We start from the raw sequence: 24,860 nt of genomic DNA on the forward strand, positions 1-24,860 counted from the left end.
GTAACCGTCTTGATAACTGCTCGGTAACCGCTTAGTAACTGCTCTTGCTATTTTACTTGGCGTATCAGAATGCACTTATCTCGGTATCCATTCCTGCCATAACGTATATTAGTCAGTCTCTACACTGACTAACTGATCTCGGAAGACAAGTCCAACCGCCTTGTCTGAAACCCGACCAACTTAGTCCAGCAAGCTTAATTGCTATGTCCGGACTCTACAATATTGTCTGAACCCGATCATTACTATCCAGAAGACATGTCAAACTTGTCTGGCTCATCTGATCAGTCCAACTAAATATGCATTTTTGGACTGATCCAACTCAGACTCTGAAACAAGGATGCTACACCAGGACCGCGGTCCATATGCAACAATGCCATCGAAATGTTATTTATGAGAATTGGCTAAAGTGTTAAAAAAAAATAAAAAAAAATTGAGAATTGGCTAAAAAAAAATATTAGAAAAAAAAAATTGCAAATTACCACTCAAATGGGTTAACCTTGCTCTTTGAGAATTCAACTTTCGATGATGGCGAATTACTCATTCTCTGAAAAGAACAAATCTTGGAGAGGCAGCAGAAGAAAGTTGTGTTGATTTGAGAAAATTTCTAGGGTTGAGAAGGAGACAACGGAGCTAAAGTCTCTGGCGGCGAGTTTCTTCGTTTTTGAAACATGATGTTCCAGGTCTCAGATGTAGGACACAGAGACGTAGAGACTCCAAGCAGCAACAATGGTCAGGACAGCATCGGTATGATCGATCTCGTGATCTTAATTAAACTAAGAAAGACTGCAACTCTGAAGCTGAGGGAAAACTGTTTCTTTCTAATACAGGTTCAATGAACAAGAAGCATCCTTACGCAAGACCAGAAGCAGGCTTTTCATCAAATCATGGTGATAACCAGGACAACGACGGTCTCTCTCTCTCTCTCTCTCTCTCTCTCTCTCTTGTTTTTGTTTTTGTTAGCTCCGGTGAGATTTATTTCAATTTAAAAATAAAAGCATATATTCTCTGATACAGAGCTTCCAAGAAAGAGAAACTATCCAGAAACTGAAAAAGGTTCTTCATCAAGGCATTCTTGCATTGTTGCCGATGTCACCACAGCTTCGAGTCTACACACATATACACCGGTGGTGCGTTTTCGTTATTCTCATTAGCTAATTGAGTTGTTGCTTCTATAGGTAGACACATTTTAAAGTTTTTGTTAGTCATGAAACTTGACTGAGTCTTTTGCAGCTTGGTCTTGCAAAAGACTCAAACTTTTTATGTTCAAAAGTGATATGAAAATTTATCCAGAGTGATCAGTGTCTTCTAGGCATTAATCATTACTCATTTTGGTTTCCTTTGTTAGTCAACTTCAGTTTGAAGATGTGTGTTTTGTCGGGTTTATTTCAGTGTGGTCTGGGAGAAACTTTGCTGAAGTAAAACCATCTTTCATTATACTTTTGTTTGATTTGATTTGGATAATTTTTCCTACTTTTAACTTAGTCTACTTACCAGTTCATTTGATGTGACTCGCGTTAATTTTGTGGTTACAGTTTCTTACACAAGATTTCACAAGCTTAGGTGGTCTTAAAGGGAAAGGTAGCCCGAAACGGATAATATCGTCAATGGGGACACGATTCGTAACATTTACACTAGCACCTGTTGATGTCAGACATTGTAGACTGGTAAGATTAGTCATACCAATTCTTGATTCAAAAGGGTCAGGTTTCTCTTTATTGGTTCTGACGCCTTGTTCGATTCTCTACAGCGTCTTCCAATGCAATTCTCGAGGGAGAATGGCATCAATAAGCCTGGCAAAATATATCTGTTGGGTAACGATGGTTCAAAGTGGCTGGCAAACCTTCTCCAGGAAAGCAGAGGAAGAATGACTGTGGGAGACGGCTGGAAATCATTTGTTAAAGCTAACGGCTTAAAGATCGGTGAATCCTACACACTGGAGTTGAATTGGGAAGACACAACTCCTGTTCTCAGTTTATGCCCTACAGATCATCATAGCGTTGGCATTAGAGCAGACGGAGAGTGTTCAGAAGCAAGCGAGAATGAGTCTCTTCCCATAAAACCTAGCAGCGGAACCGAAGTTATCAAATATGACAACAGGAAAGATGAGAGCAGTTCATGGGAGAGAGAGAAGAATCATCTGCGATCGAGAGATTCAAGTTCAGCAAGCCAAAACCGATTCCTGACATTAACAATTACACCTGACAGTCTCAGACATGGTAGACTGGTAAATTCATCAATCAATTCTTGGTTAATATCATCGCATAACAGAAGGGTATTTTTCTTAAATTAGATTCTTCGTTTACATCTTTTGTAGCGTCTTCCATTGGAATTCATGACGGAAAATAGCATGAACAGGCCTGGGGATATAACTCTCTTGGGTAAAGATGGTGCAAAGTGGCTGGCAAGTCTTCTACTAGAAAGAAGGGGGCGAATGTGTTTGGGAAAGGGATGGAAAGACTTTGCTAAGGCAAACGGCTTAAAGACTGGTGACTCCATCACGCTGGAGTCAATATGGGAAGACTCAACTCCTGTGCTCAGGTTGCTCCACATAGAGTCAACAGATGATAGAAGGCAGCAAGATGAGTGCTCAAAAGCAAGAGAGAAGGAGTCTGCTTTCACAGAACCTAGCAGTGGAAACAAGACCAGGAAACTAGAGAGCAACAGAGAAGAGAGCAGAATATACCCTCTTACAAGGCTAGATTCATCTTTAGTGAACCAAAACCGTTTTGAGACATCAACAGTTCGTTATGGTGCTCATGATTATCAAATTGGCGAAATTGTTGTTTTCAGAGATGAAAGAGATATGATGTTCCAAGTCTCAGATTTAGGACCTAGGTTCTCTGAGATTCAAAACGTGCTAGCTCCAAGCAGCAACAGTGATCAGGAAAACATTGGTAAGATCAGATTATATTTATCTTTCAAACACAAGTTAATGTGGAGAGTTGTTTTAGTTAAAGTTTTAAGAGTAATATGTTAACTGAAAGCTATAACTTAAGAACTGAAAATTGAAGCTGTTTCTGGCAGACGTTATTGTGAATGGTAAACAGTTTTAGGGTTTTTCTGATACAGGTAGCATTTCAATAATAAGAAAAGAAACAGGCTTTTCATTATATGATGGAGATGATCAGTACAACATTGGTATATCTATTTCTCCTCCATTTCATTGTAGTCCCATATCTGGATAATTCTAAGGTTAATTGCTTTGGTGGGGTGTTTCTACAGAGCTTCCAAGAAAGAAGAAGGCGAAGAAGAACAACCCGGGAACAGAAGCAGATTCTTCACCAGAACGCTCTTGTTTTGTAGCCCATGTCACAGCTTCTAATCTACACACGGATGCACCGGTGATTATTATTCAGTTTACTTTACTCCTTCATTAACTTAAATCTCATGCTGAAGTTTATGCATACTGATAGCTAATTGAACTGTTCTTCTAGTGGTAGGCATTTCAGTTTTGATTTGTCATGAAACGTCAAACTAGAAAAACTAGCTTGGTCACATGAGGAAATGCTTAAAATGCCTGAACCCCTTTTCCATGCTGATTTGCAAATCGGTCTCTCAAGTGAACAGTTTCTCCCAGGATGGTATTTTGGTTTGATAGACTAGTTCAGCAACAATTTAATTGTTACATCTTATATAACTATATGCATTTTGTCAGTTTACTTCAGTTTCATTAATAGTTTGGAAGTAAATTTTCTGTAAGTAAACCAAAATTCCTTTTGATGTTGTTTTGTTTGTTTGTTTTGGTTTATTTCCCCCTCTTAACGTGTTTCATCTAGAAGCCTAACTAGAGTGTGTCATTGTATTGAGGGATTTTGATCTTAACCCTTATGTTTATCAGTCTTGAATGACTTTATCTGACCCTTGTCTTAAACTGCTGGTATATGCAGCATCTTCCACAAGATTTTACAAGCTCAAATAGTCCGACACAGATAGTTTCATCATATTTGTCAAGCGAGAAACAATTAGCAACATTCACACTTGCACCTGTTGATGTCAGGAATTGTAGACTGGTAAGATCGTCATAACAACTTCTGATTCAGAGGGCTAGTTTTTCTCTAGTCTATTCTTGTCGGTTTTGACGCTTGTTCAAACCTCTACAGCGTCTTCCAATGCAATTCACAAGGGAGAATGGCATAAACAAGCCTGGGAAGATATATCTGTTAGGTAAAGACGGTTCAAAGTGGCTGGCAAATCTTCTCCTGGAAAGCAGAGGAAGAATGACTTTGGGCGACGGTTGGAAAAGTTTTGTTAAAGCAAACGGTTTAAAGACAGGTGAATCCTTCACGCTCAAGTTGAATTGGGAAGACGCAACTCCTGTTCTCAGTTTGTGCCCTCCGGAGTGCAGCATTGACAGTAGAGAAGGAGGTGAATGTTCAGAAACAATCGAGAAAGAGCCTCTTCCCATAGTCCTTAGCTGCGAAAAAGAGATCAGCAAAGATGATGAAAACAGGAAAAAGGAGAGCAGCTCATGGGAGAGAGAGACAAATCTTCTGATATGGAGAGATTCAACTGTACTAAGCCAAAACCGATGTCTGACACTAACAATCACACCTGACAGTCTCAAACATGGTAGACTGGTGAGTTCATCAATCATTTCTTGTTGGTTTTACTGCATAACGAAATGGCATGCTTTAGTTCTCTGTTCAAATCTTTTTCTAGCGTCTTCCATTGGAATTTATGACGGATAACAGCATGAACAAGCCTGGAGAAATAACTCTACTGGGTAAAGATGGTGTTAAGTGGCTGGTTAGTCTTCTTCTGGAAAAAAGAGGTAGAATGAGCTTGGGAAAAGGGTGGAAAGATTTTGCTAAAGCAAATGGCTTAAAGACAGGCGACTCCATTACGTTGGAGTCAATTTGGGAAAACGCAACTCCGGTGCTCAGTTTGCTCCGTGTAGAGTCTAGCAATGATAGCGAGGTTTCAAAACAGTCGGGATCTAGCAGCGGAAACAAGACCAGGAAAGCAGAGAACAGGAGAGAAGGGAGTAGTTCATGGGAGTTGGAGAAAAGAAGATATTCATCTTCAGCATTCCAAAACCGAATCGTGATATTAACACTTACACCTGAAGGTGTCAGAGACTGTAAACTGGTAAGCCCATCAAACGAGACTCTAGCTTTAGAGGTGGGGTTAGTTAGTTTCTGTCTTCAATTCTAATTGGTATATTATTAACATATCTCACAGCAACTTCCGAGTCAATTCATGAGGACTAATGGCATCATGAACCCTGGAAAGATAACTCTGTTGGGTAGAAGTGGGATGAAGTGGTTTGCATATTTATTGTCAAAAGATGGAACAATCGCTTTGGAGAATGGATGGAAAGGTTTCTGTGAGGCTAATGGGGTGATGGTAGGAGAGTCTTTCGTTTTGGAACTCATTCCCACAGAAGACGCAGACCATGTTTTCAAGTTCTACTCCAACTACGGATACCATATACATAAATGTTAATTAGTAAGCTTTTATTCAAAATGTTTCTATGGATATCATCACAGACAGATTCTAAATATGTCATTTAACAGGTAGCTTTCTAGCAATGTCCTTTAACCTGTTGTACCTTATGTCACACATGAGATTTACAAAATTCTTGATCGAGGCTAACGCTGGTAATTAAAAGAAAACTATTGTTAAGAAAATTGAAAACCCAAATTTAACCAAAAGGTCCAAAACCAAACCAAGCCATAAAAAGTTTTATAGCTACAGCCTACAAGAACTATAGGGTAATGTGTTTCAAAACCATCCAAACTATTAAAATGTGTCATAACAATATCGACTCTGAGAAATATGTCGAATTCATCATTTGGGGTGTAATTAGATCTACTCAAAATGTTTTGGGGCCCAATCGAATTTGTAAAAGTTGAATGTTGAACCCGCCCAATCCTGAATCCGATTAATAAAAGTGACCCGACTCTTAGCCTATTTGATTTTTTTTTTTTGGTGAAAATATCATATGTTCCAAAAGCAAATCTTCTTCTTCTTCTTCTTCTTCTTCTTCTTCTTCTTCTTCGTTGTTCAACAAAAAAGAAGCAAATTTTTTTTTTCCTTTGCGATTATCTCATACATCAGCAACAAATTAATAGACCATGTGGCAGAGAACTAAAGTTTTAATAATCTCATAACTCAGCAAAGGAATAATCTAAATCTTGTATTCAATGGATAGAAACTGCGGACACTCAGGGCCACGCAACCGACTTCGTCGCTAGATTCTTCAGCCATGCCGGTCTCATGTCCTTCATCTCAATCTCTCGGTAATTAACTTAACTAAACCATATCTCCAGCAAAGCTTCTTCTTCTTCATTTGAGACTTGTTCTTTTTGCGCAGCTCTGTTTCAGTGTTTGGATCTACAAAGCTTGTGGAAGAACTGTGAATCCAATCAACAGAGCAATAGAATGTTGTAGACAGAAACTGGAATGTCTACCAAGCTGGGTTGAGATGGTGATTCGAGGTGGTTCCTTGAGACCCATTCCAAAGCTTCTCTCGCTCATGGTGGTGATTCGTTGGGTTTCAATTGGCTACATCTGAAGAAGCATAGAGTTATGAGATGATGGTTGGATCATTAACCAAATCCCTAACTCTGATTGTCCTGTAATTAAACAGATAAGATAACGATCGGGTCATTTTTATTTATCCGATTGGGTTTTGGACCTGGGCGGGTTAAACTTTAAAAAATTCGACCGGGCACCAAAACATTTTAAGTAGATCTGATTACACCCCAAATGATGAATTCCACAGCTCATTCTCTGATATGTTACGCGAGTCGTTCTGTTCCTTCCGTGTGCTTGGACAAATCAATCAAAATGGCGAAATCAACAACGCTTCTTAGCCGCCCGCAGTTCTTCCACACTCTTCTTCCTGGCTTTCAAACTCACCTCGTAAACTACGTTTTCTACATTCTTCGATCAGTTTCTAATTGATAAAATATATCATATCCTTTTTCTCTTATGTTTGTTTGTGTAGACGATTCCGTCAGACTTCTTCTCGAATTATATCAAGGACTTGGAGACGACTACTGCGGAGCTCAAATCGGACTCCTCCCTCGACATAACCTGGAAAGTCAAATTGACTGGTCGGATACTTAATGATGGCTGGGGAGACTTCGCCGTCGCTAACAGTCTTCAGATCGGCAACGTCGTCCTTGTCCGATACGAAGGAGGTACTGTCTTCCATGTTTCTGATCTAGGACCCAGTTTCTCTCAGATCCGAGACATTAAACCTCCAAAACAAAACATTGATGATGATGATGGTAAGTGTTCTTCTGCCTCTGAAAAAAAGAATCAATAATTTAATTGAGGAAGATGTCAATTTGTGTGATCGGTTGTTGTTTCTTCTAAAGCAGCATGTAGATTTTTGTTTAGAAAGAATCCGAGAACAGATGATTTTGAATCCATATATTACGAAATTATTAACATGCTGAATGTTTTTGATACAGAGGTTCCTTTAAACAAGAAAGTGAAGACCAACATTTATGAAACTGAAGCGGATTCTTGTTTGAAGGCCTTTCTCACAGATTCGAGTCTACACACTGATACACTGGTATTTACTTTACTTCTGCTAATCTCATACTAATAATACCTTTTGCACAATCTGGTGATATATCCTTGTGTTTATATGGTGTCTTCCACAGCATTTTACAAGCTCAAATGCTCTTTCAAGAAACTGTTCTGAAGCTCATTCCGCACAACTTAGCAATGAGGACATGGAAAGAGAGAGGGAAGAAGACGAGTCATTAATAAAGAAGAAGCTTAAGCCGAAGCAAAGACCTGTGTCATATTCATCATATTCACCATGTCATAAGCGATTCGTAACGTTTACGCTCCCGCCTGAATATTCCACACTTTGTAGATTGGTAAGTCATCAATAATAAACAACTCTTGATTCTGTCATTATTGACCTCTGTTCAAATATGTTCAGACTCTTCCAAATCTATTCGTCAAGGAGAATGGCATCAGCACGCCTGCGGAGATATGTGTGTTGGGTAAAGATGGTACAAAGTGGCCGATCACCCTTCTACTTGACAAGAAAGGAATAATGAGTTTCGGAAAGGGTTGGAAAGAATTTGTCAAAGCAAATGGGCTAGAGACAGGATTCACGCTCAAGTTGATGTGGGAAGACACAACTCCTTCGTTTAGTTTATGCTGTCCAGAATCAGCGAGTGACAAAGATGAAGAAGAGTGTTTAGAATCTATCAAGAAACAGTCTCTTTCAATAGATAGGAGAATTAGAGACAAGCCCGGCAAACGTAAGAATAACAAAGAGGAGAAAAAGTCATGGGAAAGAGAAAAGATTCATCTGAGAGGGAGAGATGTTGGTGATTTTGAGGGTATTTTTACTTTTCTTGTATTCTGTTATATATATAGTATCAGTATATCATGAGGTTGTAACATGCGGGATGTTTCTGGTATAGAGGTTCCTATAAACAAGAAAGTAAAGACGGACAGTCATGGAACAGATGCGGCTTCTTCTTCATTAGACAACTCATGTTTTGTGGCCTTTGTCACGGATTCGAGTCTAGACACAGATACACTGGTATTTACTGTACTTCTCCATTTACCAAAATCTCATACTAATAGCTTGTGCATGCTGTCTCTAGTGCTGCACATTAGGTGTAGTCTAATTCCGTTTGGAAACAAATTTGTTCAAGTGATGTCATAGTTAAATCGCAATTTTTTTTTGGTTCTCTCTGACACAAAATGTCTTAGGTATTTTAACTTCAAGTTGGATTTGATTCATGGTCATTTACTTTGACTCTGCTTGGTCTAGTTTTATTTCATTTGAACTGCTTTTACTTGTCTTATTTGCCTACTTTCATGCATGCATATTGAATTATTCATGTTAATGTTTCCTATATTATTGTTAAGTTGGTTAGTCGTAAAACTAAACAAAAATTCATGAGATCTGACCCGTGATGTTAATCTGGTGTTTGCAGTATCTTCCACGATATTTTACAAGCTCAAATGGTCTTACAAGAAAATGCCTCAAGATTGTTTTAATAGATGGTGGGGGAAGATCATGGGCAATGGATCTGAGCTTCAACGAATCTTCTGATATTTTCTACATAAGCCCGGGTTGGAGAAGTTTCTGTGACAAAAACGGTCTAGAAGCAGGAGGTTTCTTTACGTTTAAACTAGTGGGAAACGAGGAAACTCCTGTGCTCAGTTTCTGCCCTATGGTATCCATCGATAGTAGAAGCCAAAAAGATTGTTTTGAAGCTCATTCCACAGAAGTTAGCAATGAGGAAGAGGAGATAGAAAGGGAGAGAAATGAAGAAGAGACATTAATGGACATAGAAGAAAAGAAGAAGAGTAAACCGGAGCAAAGACCTGTGTCATATTCATCATATTCACCATGTTATAAGCGATTCATAACATTTACCCTCCCACCTGATTATGCCACACTTGATAAATTGGTGAGTATCGAAACCCACGCTTGATTCTGCCATTATTGGTTATGATGCATTTTATTTGACCTCTGTTCAAATATCTCCAGACTCTTCCAAAGCTATTCGTGAAGGAGAATGGAATCAACAAGCCTGGGGAGATATATCTGTTGGGTAAAGATGGTACAAAGTGGCTGACACGACTTCTACTGGACAAGAAAGGACTGATGAGACTGGGAAAGGGTTGGAAAGATTTTGTCAAAGCAAATGGGGTAGAGTCTGGATTCACGCTCAAGTTGATATGGGAAGACGCAACTCCTTCCTTTAGTTTATGCTGTGCAGAATCTACGAGTGACAAAGATGAAGAAGAGTATTTAGAAACTATCAAGAAACAGTCTCTTTCTATAGATCGGAGAATCAGAGATAAGATTAGTAAAGTTGAGAATGACAAAGAGGAGAAAAGGTCATGGGAAAGAGAAAAGATTGATATGAGAGGGAGAGATTCAACTACATCGAGCCAAAAAGATTGTTTTGAAGCTCATTCCACAGAAGTTAGCAATGAGGAAGAGGAGATAGAAAGGGAGAGAAATGAAGAAGAGACATTAATGGACATAGAAGAAAAGAAGAAGAGTAAACCGGAGCAAAGACCTGTGTCATATTCATCATATTCACCATGTTATAAGCGATTCATAACATTTACCCTCCCACCTGATTATGCCACACTTGATAAATTGGTGAGTATCGAAACCCACGCTTGATTCTGCCATTATTGGTTATGATGCATTTTATTTGACCTCTGTTCAAATATCTCCAGACTCTTCCAAAGCTATTCGTGAAGGAGAATGGAATCAACAAGCCTGGGGAGATATATCTGTTGGGTAAAGATGGTACAAAGTGGCTGACACGACTTCTACTGGACAAGAAAGGACTGATGAGACTGGGAAAGGGTTGGAAAGATTTTGTCAAAGCAAATGGGGTAGAGTCTGGATTCACGCTCAAGTTGATATGGGAAGACGCAACTCCTTCCTTTAGTTTATGCTGTGCAGAATCTACGAGTGACAAAGATGAAGAAGAGTATTTAGAAACTATCAAGAAACAGTCTCTTTCTATAGATCGGAGAATCAGAGATAAGATTAGTAAAGTTGAGAATGACAAAGAGGAGAAAAGGTCATGGGAAAGAGAAAAGATTGATATGAGAGGGAGAGATTCAACTACATCGAGCCAAAAAGATTGTTTTGAAGCTCATTCCACAGAAGTTAGCAATGAGGAAGAGGAGATAGAAAGGGAGAGAAATGAAGAAGAGACATTAATGGACATAGAAGAAAAGAAGAAGAGTAAACCGGAGCAAAGACCTGTGTCATATTCATCATATTCACCATGTTATAAGCGATTCATAACATTTACCCTCCCACCTGATTATGCCACACTTGATAAATTGGTGAGTATCGAAACCCACGCTTGATTCTGCCATTATTGGTTATGATGCATTTTATTTGACCTCTGTTCAAATATCTCCAGACTCTTCCAAAGCTATTCGTGAAGGAGAATGGAATCAACAAGCCTGGGGAGATATATCTGTTGGGTAAAGATGGTACAAAGTGGCTGACACGACTTCTACTGGACAAGAAAGGACTGATGAGACTGGGAAAGGGTTGGAAAGATTTTGTCAAAGCAAATGGGGTAGAGTCTGGATTCACGCTCAAGTTGATATGGGAAGACGCAACTCCTTCCTTTAGTTTATGCTGTGCAGAATCTACGAGTGACAAAGATGAAGAAGAGTATTTAGAAACTATCAAGAAACAGTCTCTTTCTATAGATCGGAGAATCAGAGATAAGATTAGTAAAGTTGAGAATGACAAAGAGGAGAAAAGGTCATGGGAAAGAGAAAAGATTGATATGAGAGGGAGAGATTCAACTACATCGAGCCAAAAAGATTGTTTTGAAGCTCATTCCACAGAAGTTAGCAATGAGGAAGAGGAGATAGAAAGGGAGAGAAATGAAGAAGAGACATTAATGGACATAGAAGAAAAGAAGAAGAGTAAACCGGAGCAAAGACCTGTGTCATATTCATCATATTCACCATGTTATAAGCGATTCATAACATTTACACTCCCACCTGATTATGCCACACTTGATAAATTGGTGAGTATCGAAACCCACGCTTGATTCTGCCATTATTGGTTATGATGCATTTTATTTGACCTCTGTTCAAATATCTCCAGACTCTTCCAAAGCTATTCGTGAAGGAGAATGGAATCAACAAGCCTGGGGAGATATATCTGTTGGGTAAAGATGGTACAAAGTGGCTGACACGACTTCTACTGGACAAGAAAGGACTGATGAGACTGGGAAAGGGTTGGAAAGATTTTGTCAAAGCAAATGGGGTAGAGTCTGGATTCACGCTCAAGTTGATATGGGAAGACGCAACTCCTTCCTTTAGTTTATGCTGTGCAGAATCTACGAGTGACAAAGATGAAGAAGAGTATTTAGAAACTATCAAGAAACAGTCTCTTTCTATAGATCGGAGAATCAGAGATAAGATTAGTAAAGTTGAGAATGACAAAGAGGAGAAAAGGTCATGGGAAAGAGAAAAGATTGATATGAGAGGGAGAGATTCAACTACATCGAGCCAAAAGCAATTCCTGACATTAGCAATCACCCCTACCAGTCTCCGATGTAATAGAATGGTAAGTTCACACGATCAACTTTTGCCTCAAACAGTCAGTTTCTCTCTATTGTACTCTTAATGGTTTATCAAGAAGTTTGTATATTATTTTATTTTCCTTTCAAATCTTTTTTTTCAGCGTCTTCCAATACCATTCTTGAGGAAGAGTTGCATGGACAAGCCTGGAGTGATATATCTGTTGGGAAAAGATGATACAAAGTGGATGGCAAATCTTATACAGGAAGGAGACGGAAGAATGAAGTTGGGAAAAGGCTGGACAGCTTTTGCTAAAGAAAACGAGTTTAAGGCAGGAGAATCCGTTACATTGGAGTCAATCTGGGAAGATGAGACTCCTATGATCAGGTTTCTCCGTACGGAGTCTGAGAGTTCAAAAGCTAACAAGAAAGAGTCCATTTACACGGAAGACACAGAATCAAGAACGAGAGATTCATCTACAGAAATCCATGCCCGGTTCGTGACGTTAACACTAAAACATGAAGATGTCAAAGCCTGTATGCTGGTAAGTCGATTCAAACAAAATTTGTTTCAGAGGTGAATATAGTTTGTCTGGAATTTTATATTGGTAATGAGATGTCTTTGTTCATCTACTGTTGCAGATTCTTCCTAGTCAGTTCTTGAAGGCTAATGGCATCAACAAACTTGGGAAGATAACTCTTTTGGATGAAAATGAAGTAGAATTGTCGGCATATCTACTGTCAAGAGAAGGAATTGTTGCTGTGGAAAGTGGTTGGGGTGAGTTTTGTGAAGCTAATGGCGTCAAGTTAGGAGAATCTTTCACTTTGGAGTGCATTAAAGAGCAAGACGAAACAGCTCCTGTACTTAAAGTTATGTTCTCAGGAGGCTAATAAATAAAAATAGGATTTAAATTGAAGATCCCTTCGTTGATTTGAACCAACCAAAAAGAAGAAGCTCGACGAATAGTGATAGTAGTCTTCAAGCTTCTTCTTCCTGGCTTCCACGGCCACTTGGTACTTTCTTTTTTTTTTGAGCAAACTACGATTCATTCAATTAAGAAAAACAGAGTCACCCTCCGACTAGGGAGGTAGAGTTTACAGATGCCAGGGCTGCCTTAGCCACTTTATCAGCAGCAACATTACATAAGCGAGGAATGAAATGGAAGGAAATATCCTCAAAAGATAAGCTAAAATGATAGATGTCAAACAAGATGCCAAACAGTTCCGGGCGTGATTCCTTAGCTCTAATCATGTTGATAAGAACCTGGGAATCCGAAAGAACTATCAGCGATCGGACGTTAGACGAGGAGGCGGTCATCACCGCCAAACGAACAGCAAGAGCTTCTCCCATGAGAGCTGATGAAACAAAAGAACGAGAAACCTTAAGGGGCTGGATCCTAGTGTCTTCCAGTCCCGAAAACAGACCCCCTATGCCACAGTTACCAGTACGAAGATCCCAAGCTGCATCCACATGGCACAGAACTTGGCCAGGAGATGGTTGGGAAATGATCGGAGGAGAACCTTGTCGATTGGTAGCGTGGTTATGTTCTTCAGCGAGCAGTTGAGCAGCAGCCCACTCCTTCGCATCAATAACGCTTTTGTTCACAACTTCCCACTCCGTGAAGGTTTTGTTTTCAAAGCACAACTTATTTCGAGCTTTCCAAAGGTTCCATAAGAGCCAGGGCCAGACAGGGGTATCACACCCCACCGGAGGCAGATTGGTGTACTTCTTACCATTTGCAAATAAGCTCTCCATGGAGCTATTTGAACCATCCGGAAATTCATAAACTGGTAGTAGGCTCCATGATTGGGAAGCAAAGGGGCAGAGAAGGAAGACGTGGAGATCATCTTCAACTCCTCCACATTTCGCGCAAGGAAATGGAGCCATACCTCTGGTCGCTAGATTGGAACTCACTGGGATTGCCTTTCTTTTGACTTTCCATAGAAAATCCTTGATCTTGGGTGAAGTATTCAGGTTCCATATGTTCTTTAGCCAATCAAAGGTCTGCTCATTTGTGTGAGGAGGGATCAAGCCAACACATTCCACTCCATAACCCGTTTTCACAGTGTACTCTCCTGATTTCTCAGCTAGCCAGGCAAGGGAGTCGCGAGCAGGGGCAGAGCTTGTGATAATCCTATTAATAATGCCTTCATACTGAGGAAGATAGTTCCTGATCTTTTGGGTGTCCCAGGCATTAGTGAGAGGGCATAGAAGCTCACTAACCGTCATCGATACTGCATTCTCATTTGGTGGACCCATAGGGGCTGTAGGAAAGGAGGAGGAGAGCCAAGGATCCCCCCACACCTTGATGTTTTCTCCATTCCCAACCACCCAACCGAGTCCTTTTCTTAGAACCTCCCGACCTGCCAAGATACTTCTCCATCCGTGGGAAGCTGATGATGGGTTTTCACACTCCATGAAAGAGGAGGCTTTAGCATATTTTCCGAGCAGCACTTGTGCCAGCAACGAGTCTGGAAACTGTATAAGGCGCCACCCAATTTTAGCGAGCATGGCATCATTAAAAGTCTCAATGTCTTTGAAACCTAAGCCACCAGCATATTTGGGCAGTGTGAGAGTAGACCATGCAACCCAACACATTTTTTTCTTCTCCGCGTTTGCATCCCACCAAAAACGAGTAAGGAGGGATTGTATTTGTTTGCATAGAGAGATAGGCAACTTGAAACATGACATCGTATAGCACGGTATTGCAGCAAGGACAGATTTGAGGAGGACTTGTTTACCGGCGCCTGATAAGAACCGAGATGTCCAGCTATGCGCCTTCTGTCTGATGCGATCAAGAATTACCGCAAATATGTCTCTCTTTTTGCGGCCAAAGTTTTCGGGGAGGCCCAAATATTTGCCAATCCCTCCCTCTGCCGGGATAGACAGCTCAGTCTTCACTCGATCTTTAACCTCACCAGGGGTCTTAGCCGAGAAAGTGATAGACGACTTCAGCAGGTTGATCCGTTGTCCAGATACCTTTTCATAACTCTCTAAGATCGTCTTCAGAGTAGTGACACAGGCGGGTGTTGATTTGCAAAAAAACATCGTATCGTCCGCGAACAATAGATGATTAATCGGAGGACAGTTCCGTGCTACCCTCACCCCCGCCATAGTACCGTTTATTTGCGCCTTAGTACACATCGCTGAGAGGACTTCTGTACACATGATGAACAAGTATGGTGAAAGCGAATCACCTTGCCGTATTCCACGCGAAGGAGTGACATGACCGGAAGGTGAACCATTGATCAGAAAAGAGTACGACACTGATTCAACACACGCCAAGATCCAAGAGACCCATATCGGGTCAAAACCAAGCTGGGCCAGGACTGCTCTAATAAAACCCCACTCTATGCGATCATAAGCCTTGCTCATATCGGTTTTCACCGCCATGGAGCAATATTTTTTCGCCTCTGAAGTTCGGAGATAATGTAAGGTTTCATGCGTAATGAGGACGTTGTCCGAGATAGCTCGTCCCGCTACAAAAGCCGATTGCGTCTTGGAGATAAGATCTGGCAGCAGAGGCTTGAGGCGTCGAGTAAGGATTTTGGCAATGATCTTGTAATGAGTGTTGCAGAGAGCTATCGGTCGATAGTCCGCAACCTTTCGCGGTCCCGAGCCTTTGGGAATCAATCGAACATGAGTCTCATTCTGCTGTGGATGTATTATTCCGGTGACAAAGAAGCTCCTGACATCAGTGATTACATCTTTCCCAATGATATGCCAATAAGAGTGATAGAACTTTGCTGAGAAACCATCCGGGCCCGGGGCCTTTCCTCCATTTATCGACCGTGCTGCCTCCTCGATCTCCTTGTCTGATGGAATTTCTATAAGCCGACTATTCATCTCTGGAGTAATCTTATTAACAAGACAGGATTGGACTAGAGAGAAGTCAGAGTTGCTGTTTGTGGTGAACATCTCCTTGTAGTAATCTGCAATGACCGAAGAGATCTGAGCTTCCTCAAACACTTCCTCGCCATTCTCTTTTTCTATCACTGAGAGATTATTGAGCGCTCTCCTCTTCCTAGTGGCCGCATGGAAGAAGCCGGTGTTCCTGTCCCCCTTCTTAAGCCATTGAATCCGGCTTCTTTGTAGCCAAAAACTTTCCTCTTCTCTATAAGCAACCAGTAATGTATTAGTGAGAGTTTGGATATGAGGTAAGTCCGCAACTGGCAATGATAGCGCTTCTTCAAGAGCTTGCTGGGCAGATTGGATAACAAGGTTGCTCTTTACATTATGTTCTTTAGCCCATTTGATGATGCTCCGACGGACAGAGTTGAGTTTTGTAATGACTGAATCGAGAGGGTGATGATTCCAGGCAGCATCCACTAGCTGTGTAACCTCATCATTCTCAGTATATGATCGATTGAATCTGAAAAGCCCCCTGCGTTTTTGCATTGCAGTATTGAGGTAAGTGATCACTGGTCTGTGGTCAGACCCTTCATATCTGAGATACACACTCCTGCCCATTGGGAATGACTCTGACCAGGAGCAATTAACCAAGGAGCGGTCCAGTCTAGACTTGATATGATGAGTGTATCGTACTCCTCTCCATGAGAGTTGATTTCCGGAGTGCTTAAGGTTCCATAGTCCGTTTTGTGAAACAAAAGATCGGAATGCCGTGAAGGAGCCCTCCCATCGCTCAGGCCCTCCTTCCTTCTCCGAATTATCCAATATATCATTAAAATCCCCTGTCAATAGCCATGCTTCCTCTCTGTTTGCACCCACTCTCGTAAGAGTGTTCCAGAAATCCGCTCTATTCCCTGCCACTGGCTCGCCATAAACAAAAGTTACAAAGGCTGATGTTCCTTTGAAAACCACTTCAGCATCGATGAAATGGGCACATGACTCTATAATTTTGATCTCAACCCCCTCCTTCCATAGCAAAGTGAGGCCACCACTCAAGCCCACTGGTGGGATTGAGAAATAATTGGGATACTGCATACTGTCCAGCTTTGACTTGATGAATTCATCGGAGTTTTTTGTCTCCATGAGAAACATGATATCCGGTGAGAGAGTCCGATGTAACTCCTTCACTCTGCGGATTGTCAGAACGTTTCCCAAGCCCTGACAATTCCAGCTCATAATTACTAAGGAAGAGGAGGGAGATGGGACCGAAAATCCGCCCCTTCCTTGTTAGTCGACGGTATATTCACCGTAATGGGATTACTCGAATCCTGTCTCTTGCGGCTTGAACCTGGCCCCGCAAATTCATTTGCATAGCGAGCTGGGCATAGTCTCCTACGGGGGGGATTCTTGGATCGTGCTGCAATGCTTTTTGAGAGGCTTAGTACTTGCATTGGGCTTCTAGCTACCCGTTTATTGCTCGTGGTTTTTGACACCTTTCGCTTCCCAGCATGTTTGCTTAACGTTGCTGCAGCTGTATCCTTAGCTTTGTTCCTGTTGCCTGAAACACTTGGGCTTCCTAGGCGCAGAGAGGCCGGAACCCTGGAGCCAGATGCCAAATGTGAGGGTTGTAACGCGGGTTCCACCGCAACTTCCCCTCCATTATCCTGTAATTCAATTACCGGAACCATTGATGTATCTCCACCAGAGAGGCGCTCCATGGCAGGAACTCTGTATTCCTGGGATTGTCCTGACAACCGATCACGAGTGGGAATTCTCTCCCTAGAGTTAGATTGCCCTCCACTGTTGTTCTGATTCACTGGATAGATGATTTGGCCGTCTGCGATCGATCCTCTTGATCCCCTCCTGATCGATCCTCTGGTGGCTGATGCTGCAGGGGTTCTAACAGTTTCATCATGCTGGCTTCGAGGCTCAAAAGAGCCCCCGCTAGGTCTGTTAGAGTGATGCGAGGCAGGGTTTACATGCAGCGAACGAGAGCCTCTATTCTCAGAGTAATGGCGATGATAATCCCGATGGGAGGCAGGGTCTGAAGTCAACAGATGAGAGTCTCTATTATCAGAGTAATGGCGATGCTCCTCCCGATTCGTCAGGGAAGGAATATTTGGGCCAGATTGTTGAGGAGCAGGTCGTCTATAGCCTCGTTTATCATCGTGTCTCTTTTTATCAGCTTCGATTCGCTGGAGAGCAATGGCCTGAGTAATACCGAGGGGTCTATCCTTAGGAGCTCGAGCTCCTCTTGGGCGAGAGGGACAGTCCTCCTCTTCATGAAGGAGAGAGAAACAAGTGAAACAATGTTTCTCTATCTTTAGGTATTGAAACTCCACTTCTGTAACTTCTTCAGAGGGGAGCAAGATTTCCATTTTCATTTCAAGTGGAAGGAGCCCATTCACTTCTACACGAAACTTTGCTTCTTTGGCGTTTCGGCTTGAGACATGTCCAAGTGCATCGCTGATAGTTTCAACAGCTTTTTCATTCCAGTAGTGGAGGGGGATACCATGGATTTTCACCCAAAAGGATATCTGAGAAGGGAAGTTTTCCGACACCACCGGTTCCCATCTTTGTAGTATCAACATCCATCTTTTGTAATGGTACGGGCCTTTGTCAAGAACCGTTTGAAGCTCGTGTTCTGAATCGAAAACGAAACTGGAATTTGTCGAGCCCCAGTTCACGGCCTTCAACGTGCCCTTCCAAATTCCAGACTTGGGGTAAGAAGTCGATAACAGCTCGAGGTCTCTGGAAACGTGGGTTTGTAACCCTACCAATGATAGTGAGCTTGTTTTCCGCTATTAGAGCGGCAGGGTCACTGTCTGGAATGCGAATAGGAGCACGGCGAGTATGCGGAGGTGGCGGGGGAGCGGCCGCACTCCATTTTTCCTTGTCTGAACGAGAGTAGCGGCGAGACATGGTGGGAGTGGTACAAGTAATTCAAGCTGAAAGGAGATTTAGTATAACCAGACCCAGTGTGGAGAGTATCTTAAAAAGATGGTGAAATCTCGACTTTCCAAGGTCAGTAAATGCTGATATAGGTGAGTATCTCAAGTGATTAATGCTATATCAAGTTGTTGGAGGCAGTAATATTAGGAGGTTATAACAACCCAAGATTTGAGAAAGGTAGCTATCTTATCTCACCCATAGCAACAGCTCCGGTAGAGAGAGAGTACAGAGACTGTATGAGGCTGAGATGCGAGAACAGAACGGAGACGGCACAGGAGGACCCTGGCTGACCCACCGACGGAGTCGGGGGCTGAACCCGGCGGAGGAGACTGCAGAGCCGGTAGGGTAATTTGTGGGAGCTATCTATTATCCGTTGGATATAGCTTAAAGTAGTACTTATTTGAAAATTTGCAGGGTTTTACAGAGGATAAAAGCCGACAAAGGTAAAGAACCGTGGGTTAAAAGGTTAGGTCAGCTTTGGGTACAGGGTGTAAAGGTTTTTCTCTGGAACTGTGTCTGGGAGAAAACTCGCAAGCGGCGTGAGTGTTTTTTGTTGTGATTGTAGCTTGTACTAGTACTTTCTATTTGTCCTTCTTATATATTTGTTTGCATCTCTGAGAAGAAGCCAACTGAGAGCTGGGTTTGGCTTTGTGTTTGTGTTTGTGTTTGCATGTTGCTTCAGAAAAACTGATCCAAAGGGGAAGAACTCCGATTTGTCGTTTGTCCTCCAGAGAGTCAGAGTCAGAAGAAGAGATCAACTTCGTTGAGTTGTGTTCCGTCCCTCTCTAACTCTTGACTCAGACATATAAGAAGACTGTTACAACTTCGGTGAGTTGGATCTTTATATAACTCGCTCAGAGGTGACTGTTACAACTTTTTGATTGGTTAAAGTCTGTTATTGTGGTCTCAGTTCAGATATAGTCCTGTTTATGCGATTGATCTTCTCTGTTAATGTTTCAGTTTCAGTTCGGGTTTACAAAACTGTTATTTTCTCGTATGTTTCAAAATCGCAGCTGCCTCAGTCTTCTTCAACAAAAATGGTTAAATCTGATGGAAAAGCATACATTGTCCATGCCAGACTGGTCTCTGCCACCGGAGGAGCTACTACATATGATCTGCAAGATGCTTGTGCGGATCCGCCCTTCCCTTGCCTTCTTACCTATTACCCCGAGAGAGTCAGAGGATAACATGGCGCTTCCATATCCTTTTCAGTGCTCAGTGAAAGTGGAGTTGCTTTTTATTGTATTGAATTTTCAGAATCTTCCAAAGAGTTTTGTGAGGGCAAATGGTCTAGAGACCAGATGTGGAGATATTGTTCTGATGAATGAAAAAGGTAGATTCATGGACTTCAGCTTTAAAACAAAGACAATGTGGAAAAAGTTACATCACACGAGGGTGGAGAAGATTCTGTAGTGCCAATGGACTCGAGGCTGGAGATATATTCACTTTCAAACTCATCAAAAGAGGAGGAACACTGGTTCTACGTAAGTCTCCCTCCCACAGAGAATCCAAAGAAGATGAGGGCTCAGAAGCTGATGAAATAGAGTCTCTTTCCACAGAATCTGACAGCGATGAAGAGAGCAACCAAGATGAGAAAAGACTCAAGAGGCGTATATCAATATGGAAAGATTGTGACACTAACTCTTAAACCTTACAATGTCATAAAGTGTGTACTGGTTAGTTTCATCACTCAAAGCCAATTGTCTTTTCCATTCTATTGAGTTTGATCTTTTTTGCTTCTGATAAAATCTTAATTGCAGTTTCTTCCCAAACCCTTCACGGATCTACATGTTATCACTGTGGGAACTAAAATGAGTCTGTTGGATAAACATGCTTGATCATTCGTCCAATATTTGTTTCTCTCTAATATTATAGCTAGCTATTATAATTGTAAAATATTTGTTTCTCTCTAATACTCTAGCTAGCTATTATAGTTGTAAGAATGAAAGATTTGAACTATTTATTATAAGTTTTCGGGTTTATCATTTAAAAATCTAAATAGTTTTTAGTTTATACATAGTTTACATAAATTATTATATATATTTTTATACGTATTGTCTTAAGCAAATAAACTTCAAAAGCATATGTTCATAAAATAAGTAATTTGTTTTGTTGTTCTAGAATTAGATGATTTTTTATACCGAAGTGGTGTACATATATACTAGACAAACATTTATATTTCGAATCTGCACTTACATTCTATAACAGTTTGATATATTAGTTTGGAACAATAACCCGTGTATAGAGTTTACCGGTGATTTTCTTCAAAAATTTAGATATGTATCTGAAGTGAAAATAATTTTTACAATGTCCATCTTTTTAAATTAACACTTATGTAATTCACTGAATTCATAGATGAAGTTAAAAAAGAAAAGAAAACTGATATCAATGAAACAAAAACGAGAACAAAAGCACAATTTTATAGAGATAGAAAATGAAATCACTTATTGAGAATCAATAGTAAACAAATCGAGAGCAGAAAATCTAATCATTTTTTGTCATTTTACAATCGATGTTGCCTATCTCTGGTCTTGGTGATTTGTGTCAGCCGCAAAACTTAATTTCTTTTTGTGGATATTAAGTCTTAAAAATAATTGAAATGAATTGTAATATGTTAACTCATCAACATCGATGATACATTTAAGAGGCCAACATTTGTATTCTTCATGTTACAATCGATAACGATTGTAGTATTGCAAAATGTTAAAACCATTTAATGAATAAACATTAGTATAAAAAAACTCACTTTGCGCATGCGTTCAGGTTATCATCTAGTATAATAGTATTCAGATATCTTCGTATATCCAAAATATTTTGGTTCGGATCAGGTTCGGTTACCCAAAATAATTTGGTTCGGTTACAGTTTTTAGGATATTAAAATTTTGGATTCAATCGGGTATTTAATCAATTCCGGTTCTATTCGATACTAATTTTTTGGATCGGATTCGGTTTAGTTTTTCGGATCCGGATATTTTGTCTGGCCCTAAGTTTACCATTTCAAATAAAATCCTACAATCTTAAAATCTATTGTGTACTATTGGTAATAGAATTTTAGTCAATATATCAGTACAAATGTTTGCAGAACTTGTCCTATGGGAGAAGATTACTGAGTTGAAGTCCAACGCTTTGATTGTGTCAATATAGACTTTTAGTTTTAGGTTTGAGATATTTGTGTTGAGAATGGTAATACAGTCTCATTATCTCCGTCGCAGATTAGTTTCTTATAGCTTAAAGACCAAACGGCCTGCACTGCCCAAATTAGTGAGGAAAACTCTGCTTTTTTAAGCAGTATATCTTCCGCTCAAAAAAAAGAAAGGATACATATAAGTCTCTTCAAAAAAGAAATACAAATCCAAACCGAGTTTTAAGAGTTAATTATCAAACGGAAGCAAAACAGGTGAACAAACAAGTAGTAGTGAAATAAATGCAAATGGAAAGAAACAAAGAAACAATCACTTGTGACTGGTGAGATGAACATCTTGAGGAAGGAGGGTGTAATCAATCTGAAGCTCCTCGAGAACTCGCTTGATAGCTATGAACAGTTTGGTTCTCCTGAGATTCTTCTCTCCAAAATTTTGGAAGTTGATGGTGTGCTGGACTAGAAGATTCATCTTCAGTTTATTCACATTCTCAATCACCTTCACCATCAACATCGGTTTTGGATACCAATGATGTGGGTTCTTCACCAAGTATCTGATCAAAAAAAAAACATACCACTTACTCGCCAATACACACTGATGTGTGAATACTAAAGAGGTTTGGTTTTGCTTGATAATTACTCTCCAATTCTTTTCTTGAAAGTGGCTATTTTCGCAGCGGGTGTTGAAAATGCAATGGAGAGAGTTCTATAAAATCTCCCATGTCTGGACTTCTGTAGAAATTGCTTATTGATTTCGTTATTAAAACCGCATTTGGATAGAACACTTTCTCGTTGTCAATCTTGAGGAATACCGTAGTTAAAAGATGTATTTCTTCAATCAGCAACTTCAAAAGAGAAATTCATAGATTAAATGTGTTAATAGTGAACAAAAATAAAATAAAACCTCAAAAGTTATTTACCATTACACCATCGACAACGCAACGGTCACCGACATCATAAGGGTGCATCACAAACACAAACACAAACACAAACACAAATGACTCAAAGATGTTCTTGCAAGTGCTTCCAATCATAAAAGCAAGACCCACAAATTGTGAGGAGAAGACCAACAAAAACTTGGTCGATGCTATATCAAGAAGTATTAACCAAATGATGAAGGTGATAATGGTCAAGACTCCAGCTATTAGTTTGTCCACCTGCTTAACCGCTGTTTTTGTGTCGTCCAATGAATGTCCTAGAGCTTCCGACTTGTATAAACTTTAATCTGTCAAAGAAAATATGACAATATATTCTTACGCACACACATATACACACACACACATATATATATATATTCGTTTTTCAACTTCTCTAAATTACGCATGGACACAAAAACTAAAGACTTGTTTATAGCCATGGATCATAACCGGCTTATAGTCTTCAAGGGCAACCATAGAGGAAATTTATATTTGGAGAAGTGTTTGAAGAATGTTACCACCCATTCTATAAAAGCTTTCCGTGTGATTTTCCCGGTCTCGGTACCTTCTATTAATGGAAGTACAAGATCCACCACCTCTTCCTTTATCATGAACCTCAACAGATCATCTTCATTTATGTAACTGGAAAGATACAATATCAAGTATTGTATATATGACTTAAGATGCAAACTAGAAGAAAGCAGAGTATATCTTTACTACTCACTTGCGGTTCGGCTGAGCAACATTGTTGAAGATATCATAAGCAGCAGCCACAGCTTCCATCTCATTAGTTATTTCTTTATCATGTTTCCCTCTCCTATTGATACACTCATCTAAAGTGCTAGATATGGTTGAGAGACCTGAAGCTCTCACAGCTTCAATCAAAACTCGCATTGCCAAAGCAGAGACCTTCTCTCTTGTTTCATCTTGTGAACTTTTCCCATGTCAAGCACTTTCTTCCCTTTCACTGATCCATCCTCGGTGCTCATGAAGCTTAGGTGTCCCCTCTTTGGCTTGCACCCAACTCTCTCTGCTTCTTCTACATGCGGAGGTCCCGATAGGGTCTGGAGAACGTATTGGTGGAAGACAGACTCTTGAATTCTCTCAAAGAAGTTTCTGACGTTGAACTTTGAAGCAAGTACTTTCAAGGCAAACGTCTTCATCAAGAAAAGGATTGACCCCACGAGAAGCGAAACAATAGTCCAAGTTATAAGGTCGAGAAATTTTTTGGTCTTACGAGAGTGTTTGTTGTCTTCCTCGAACAGAAATATCCAAGCAACAAGAACCAGGCTGAACCAAATGAAGACTTGAACATTCTTCTTCAAACCATGGAGAAAAAGTACAAAACTTTTTTTCGTAGGAGATAGTTCCTTTCTATGATGAACAATGCTAAATGCATGAACCAGTTCGTCATGAACATGCCGCTTAGCGTCACCATCACAAATACACACCATTTCCAAACTTCCAAACCCCATATTAAATGCTTGTACACCTTATCAACGGTTAAACTCACAACCAAAGTGCATAAGATGGCAACAAACACTGCCAGTTCAAGCAAAGCCCGAAGTTTAATTCCACTTCGCTTAACTCGGTGTAGCTTAACCTTTTCGTAGATTTCCTCATTTTCGTCTATCTGAGAATAACACCTTAACATTACTTTTTTTTCATACATCAAAACAACACATCTCAGAGCACAGAAATTAGAAGAAAAAAACGATCACCGGAACACTTACAACAAATAAACTTACACTATGCATTACCCATATGACCTACACAATTGTCAGAATACACAAATCAAACAAACACATAACATCTAAATAATAAACTCCGCGCGAAGCATGAGTTACCCCCTAGTTTGAAATAAAGTCTATCGACAGTCCTAAGTTGTTGAAGGATTGACTAAATAAGGATAAGGATGGACTTATCAAAATTGACTACATTCTAGCTGTATTATGTTGCAACATCTCGCATTCTTTAAGAAGAATTATTTT

At 40.4% G+C, this 24,860-nt stretch overlaps 2 protein-coding genes and 1 pseudogene across 6 annotated transcripts; 2 read left to right on the forward strand and 1 right to left on the reverse strand.

The window, feature by feature from the left end:
• Positions 1-391: 391 nt before the first annotated feature.
• On the forward strand, positions 392-5,531 carry LOC106400751 (B3 domain-containing protein REM-like 1). 2 transcript variants are annotated; one of them, XM_013841133.3, is made up of 13 exons: positions 461-744; positions 828-908; positions 1,015-1,127; positions 1,533-1,664; positions 1,748-2,224; positions 2,315-2,694; positions 2,791-2,894; positions 3,070-3,138; positions 3,223-3,341; positions 3,888-4,010; positions 4,101-4,577; positions 4,660-5,088; positions 5,182-5,531. In XM_013841133.3, exons 1-13 carry the CDS (start codon positions 669-671, stop codon positions 5,443-5,445), a joined length of 2,844 nt encoding a protein of 947 aa, XP_013696587.2. In that variant the 5' UTR covers positions 461-668; the 3' UTR covers positions 5,446-5,531. The 2 variants fall into 2 exon arrangements, with proteins under 2 accessions (XP_013696586.2, XP_013696587.2); XM_013841132.3 differs by having other exon boundaries at positions 392-744; positions 2,315-2,894.
• A 465-nt stretch (positions 5,532-5,996) lies between these two features.
• LOC106400752 (B3 domain-containing protein REM13) lies at positions 5,997-20,680 on the forward strand. 4 transcript variants are annotated; one of them, XM_048752805.1, is made up of 17 exons: positions 6,000-6,242; positions 6,317-6,867; positions 6,953-7,238; positions 7,425-7,528; positions 7,620-7,841; positions 7,907-8,315; positions 8,400-8,521; positions 8,922-9,401; positions 9,482-10,105; positions 10,186-10,809; positions 10,890-11,513; positions 11,594-12,058; positions 12,176-12,556; positions 12,654-13,025; positions 19,496-19,522; positions 19,562-19,641; positions 19,827-20,680. In XM_048752805.1, the coding sequence occupies exons 2-14, from the start codon at positions 6,712-6,714 to the stop codon at positions 12,900-12,902; spliced, it is 4,746 nt and encodes a 1,581-aa protein (XP_048608762.1). In that variant the 5' UTR covers positions 6,000-6,242; positions 6,317-6,711; the 3' UTR covers positions 12,903-13,025; positions 19,496-19,522; positions 19,562-19,641; positions 19,827-20,680. The 4 variants fall into 4 exon arrangements, with proteins under 4 accessions (XP_048608764.1, XP_048608762.1, XP_048608763.1 ...); XM_048752804.1 differs by having other exon boundaries at positions 6,001-6,242; positions 19,496-19,641; positions 19,827-20,489; positions 20,574-20,680; XM_048752807.1 differs by having other exon boundaries at positions 5,997-6,242; positions 8,922-9,192; positions 9,897-10,105; positions 19,496-19,641.
• A 1,404-nt stretch (positions 20,681-22,084) lies between these two features.
• Positions 22,085-24,826, reverse strand: LOC125584390 (annotated as a pseudogene).
• Between the last annotated feature and the right edge of the window lie 34 nt (positions 24,827-24,860).

This window comes from Brassica napus, chromosome C3 (genome assembly GCF_020379485.1).
Source record: "Brassica napus cultivar Da-Ae chromosome C3, Da-Ae, whole genome shotgun sequence".
Classification (NCBI taxonomy): domain Eukaryota; kingdom Viridiplantae; phylum Streptophyta; class Magnoliopsida; order Brassicales; family Brassicaceae; genus Brassica; species Brassica napus.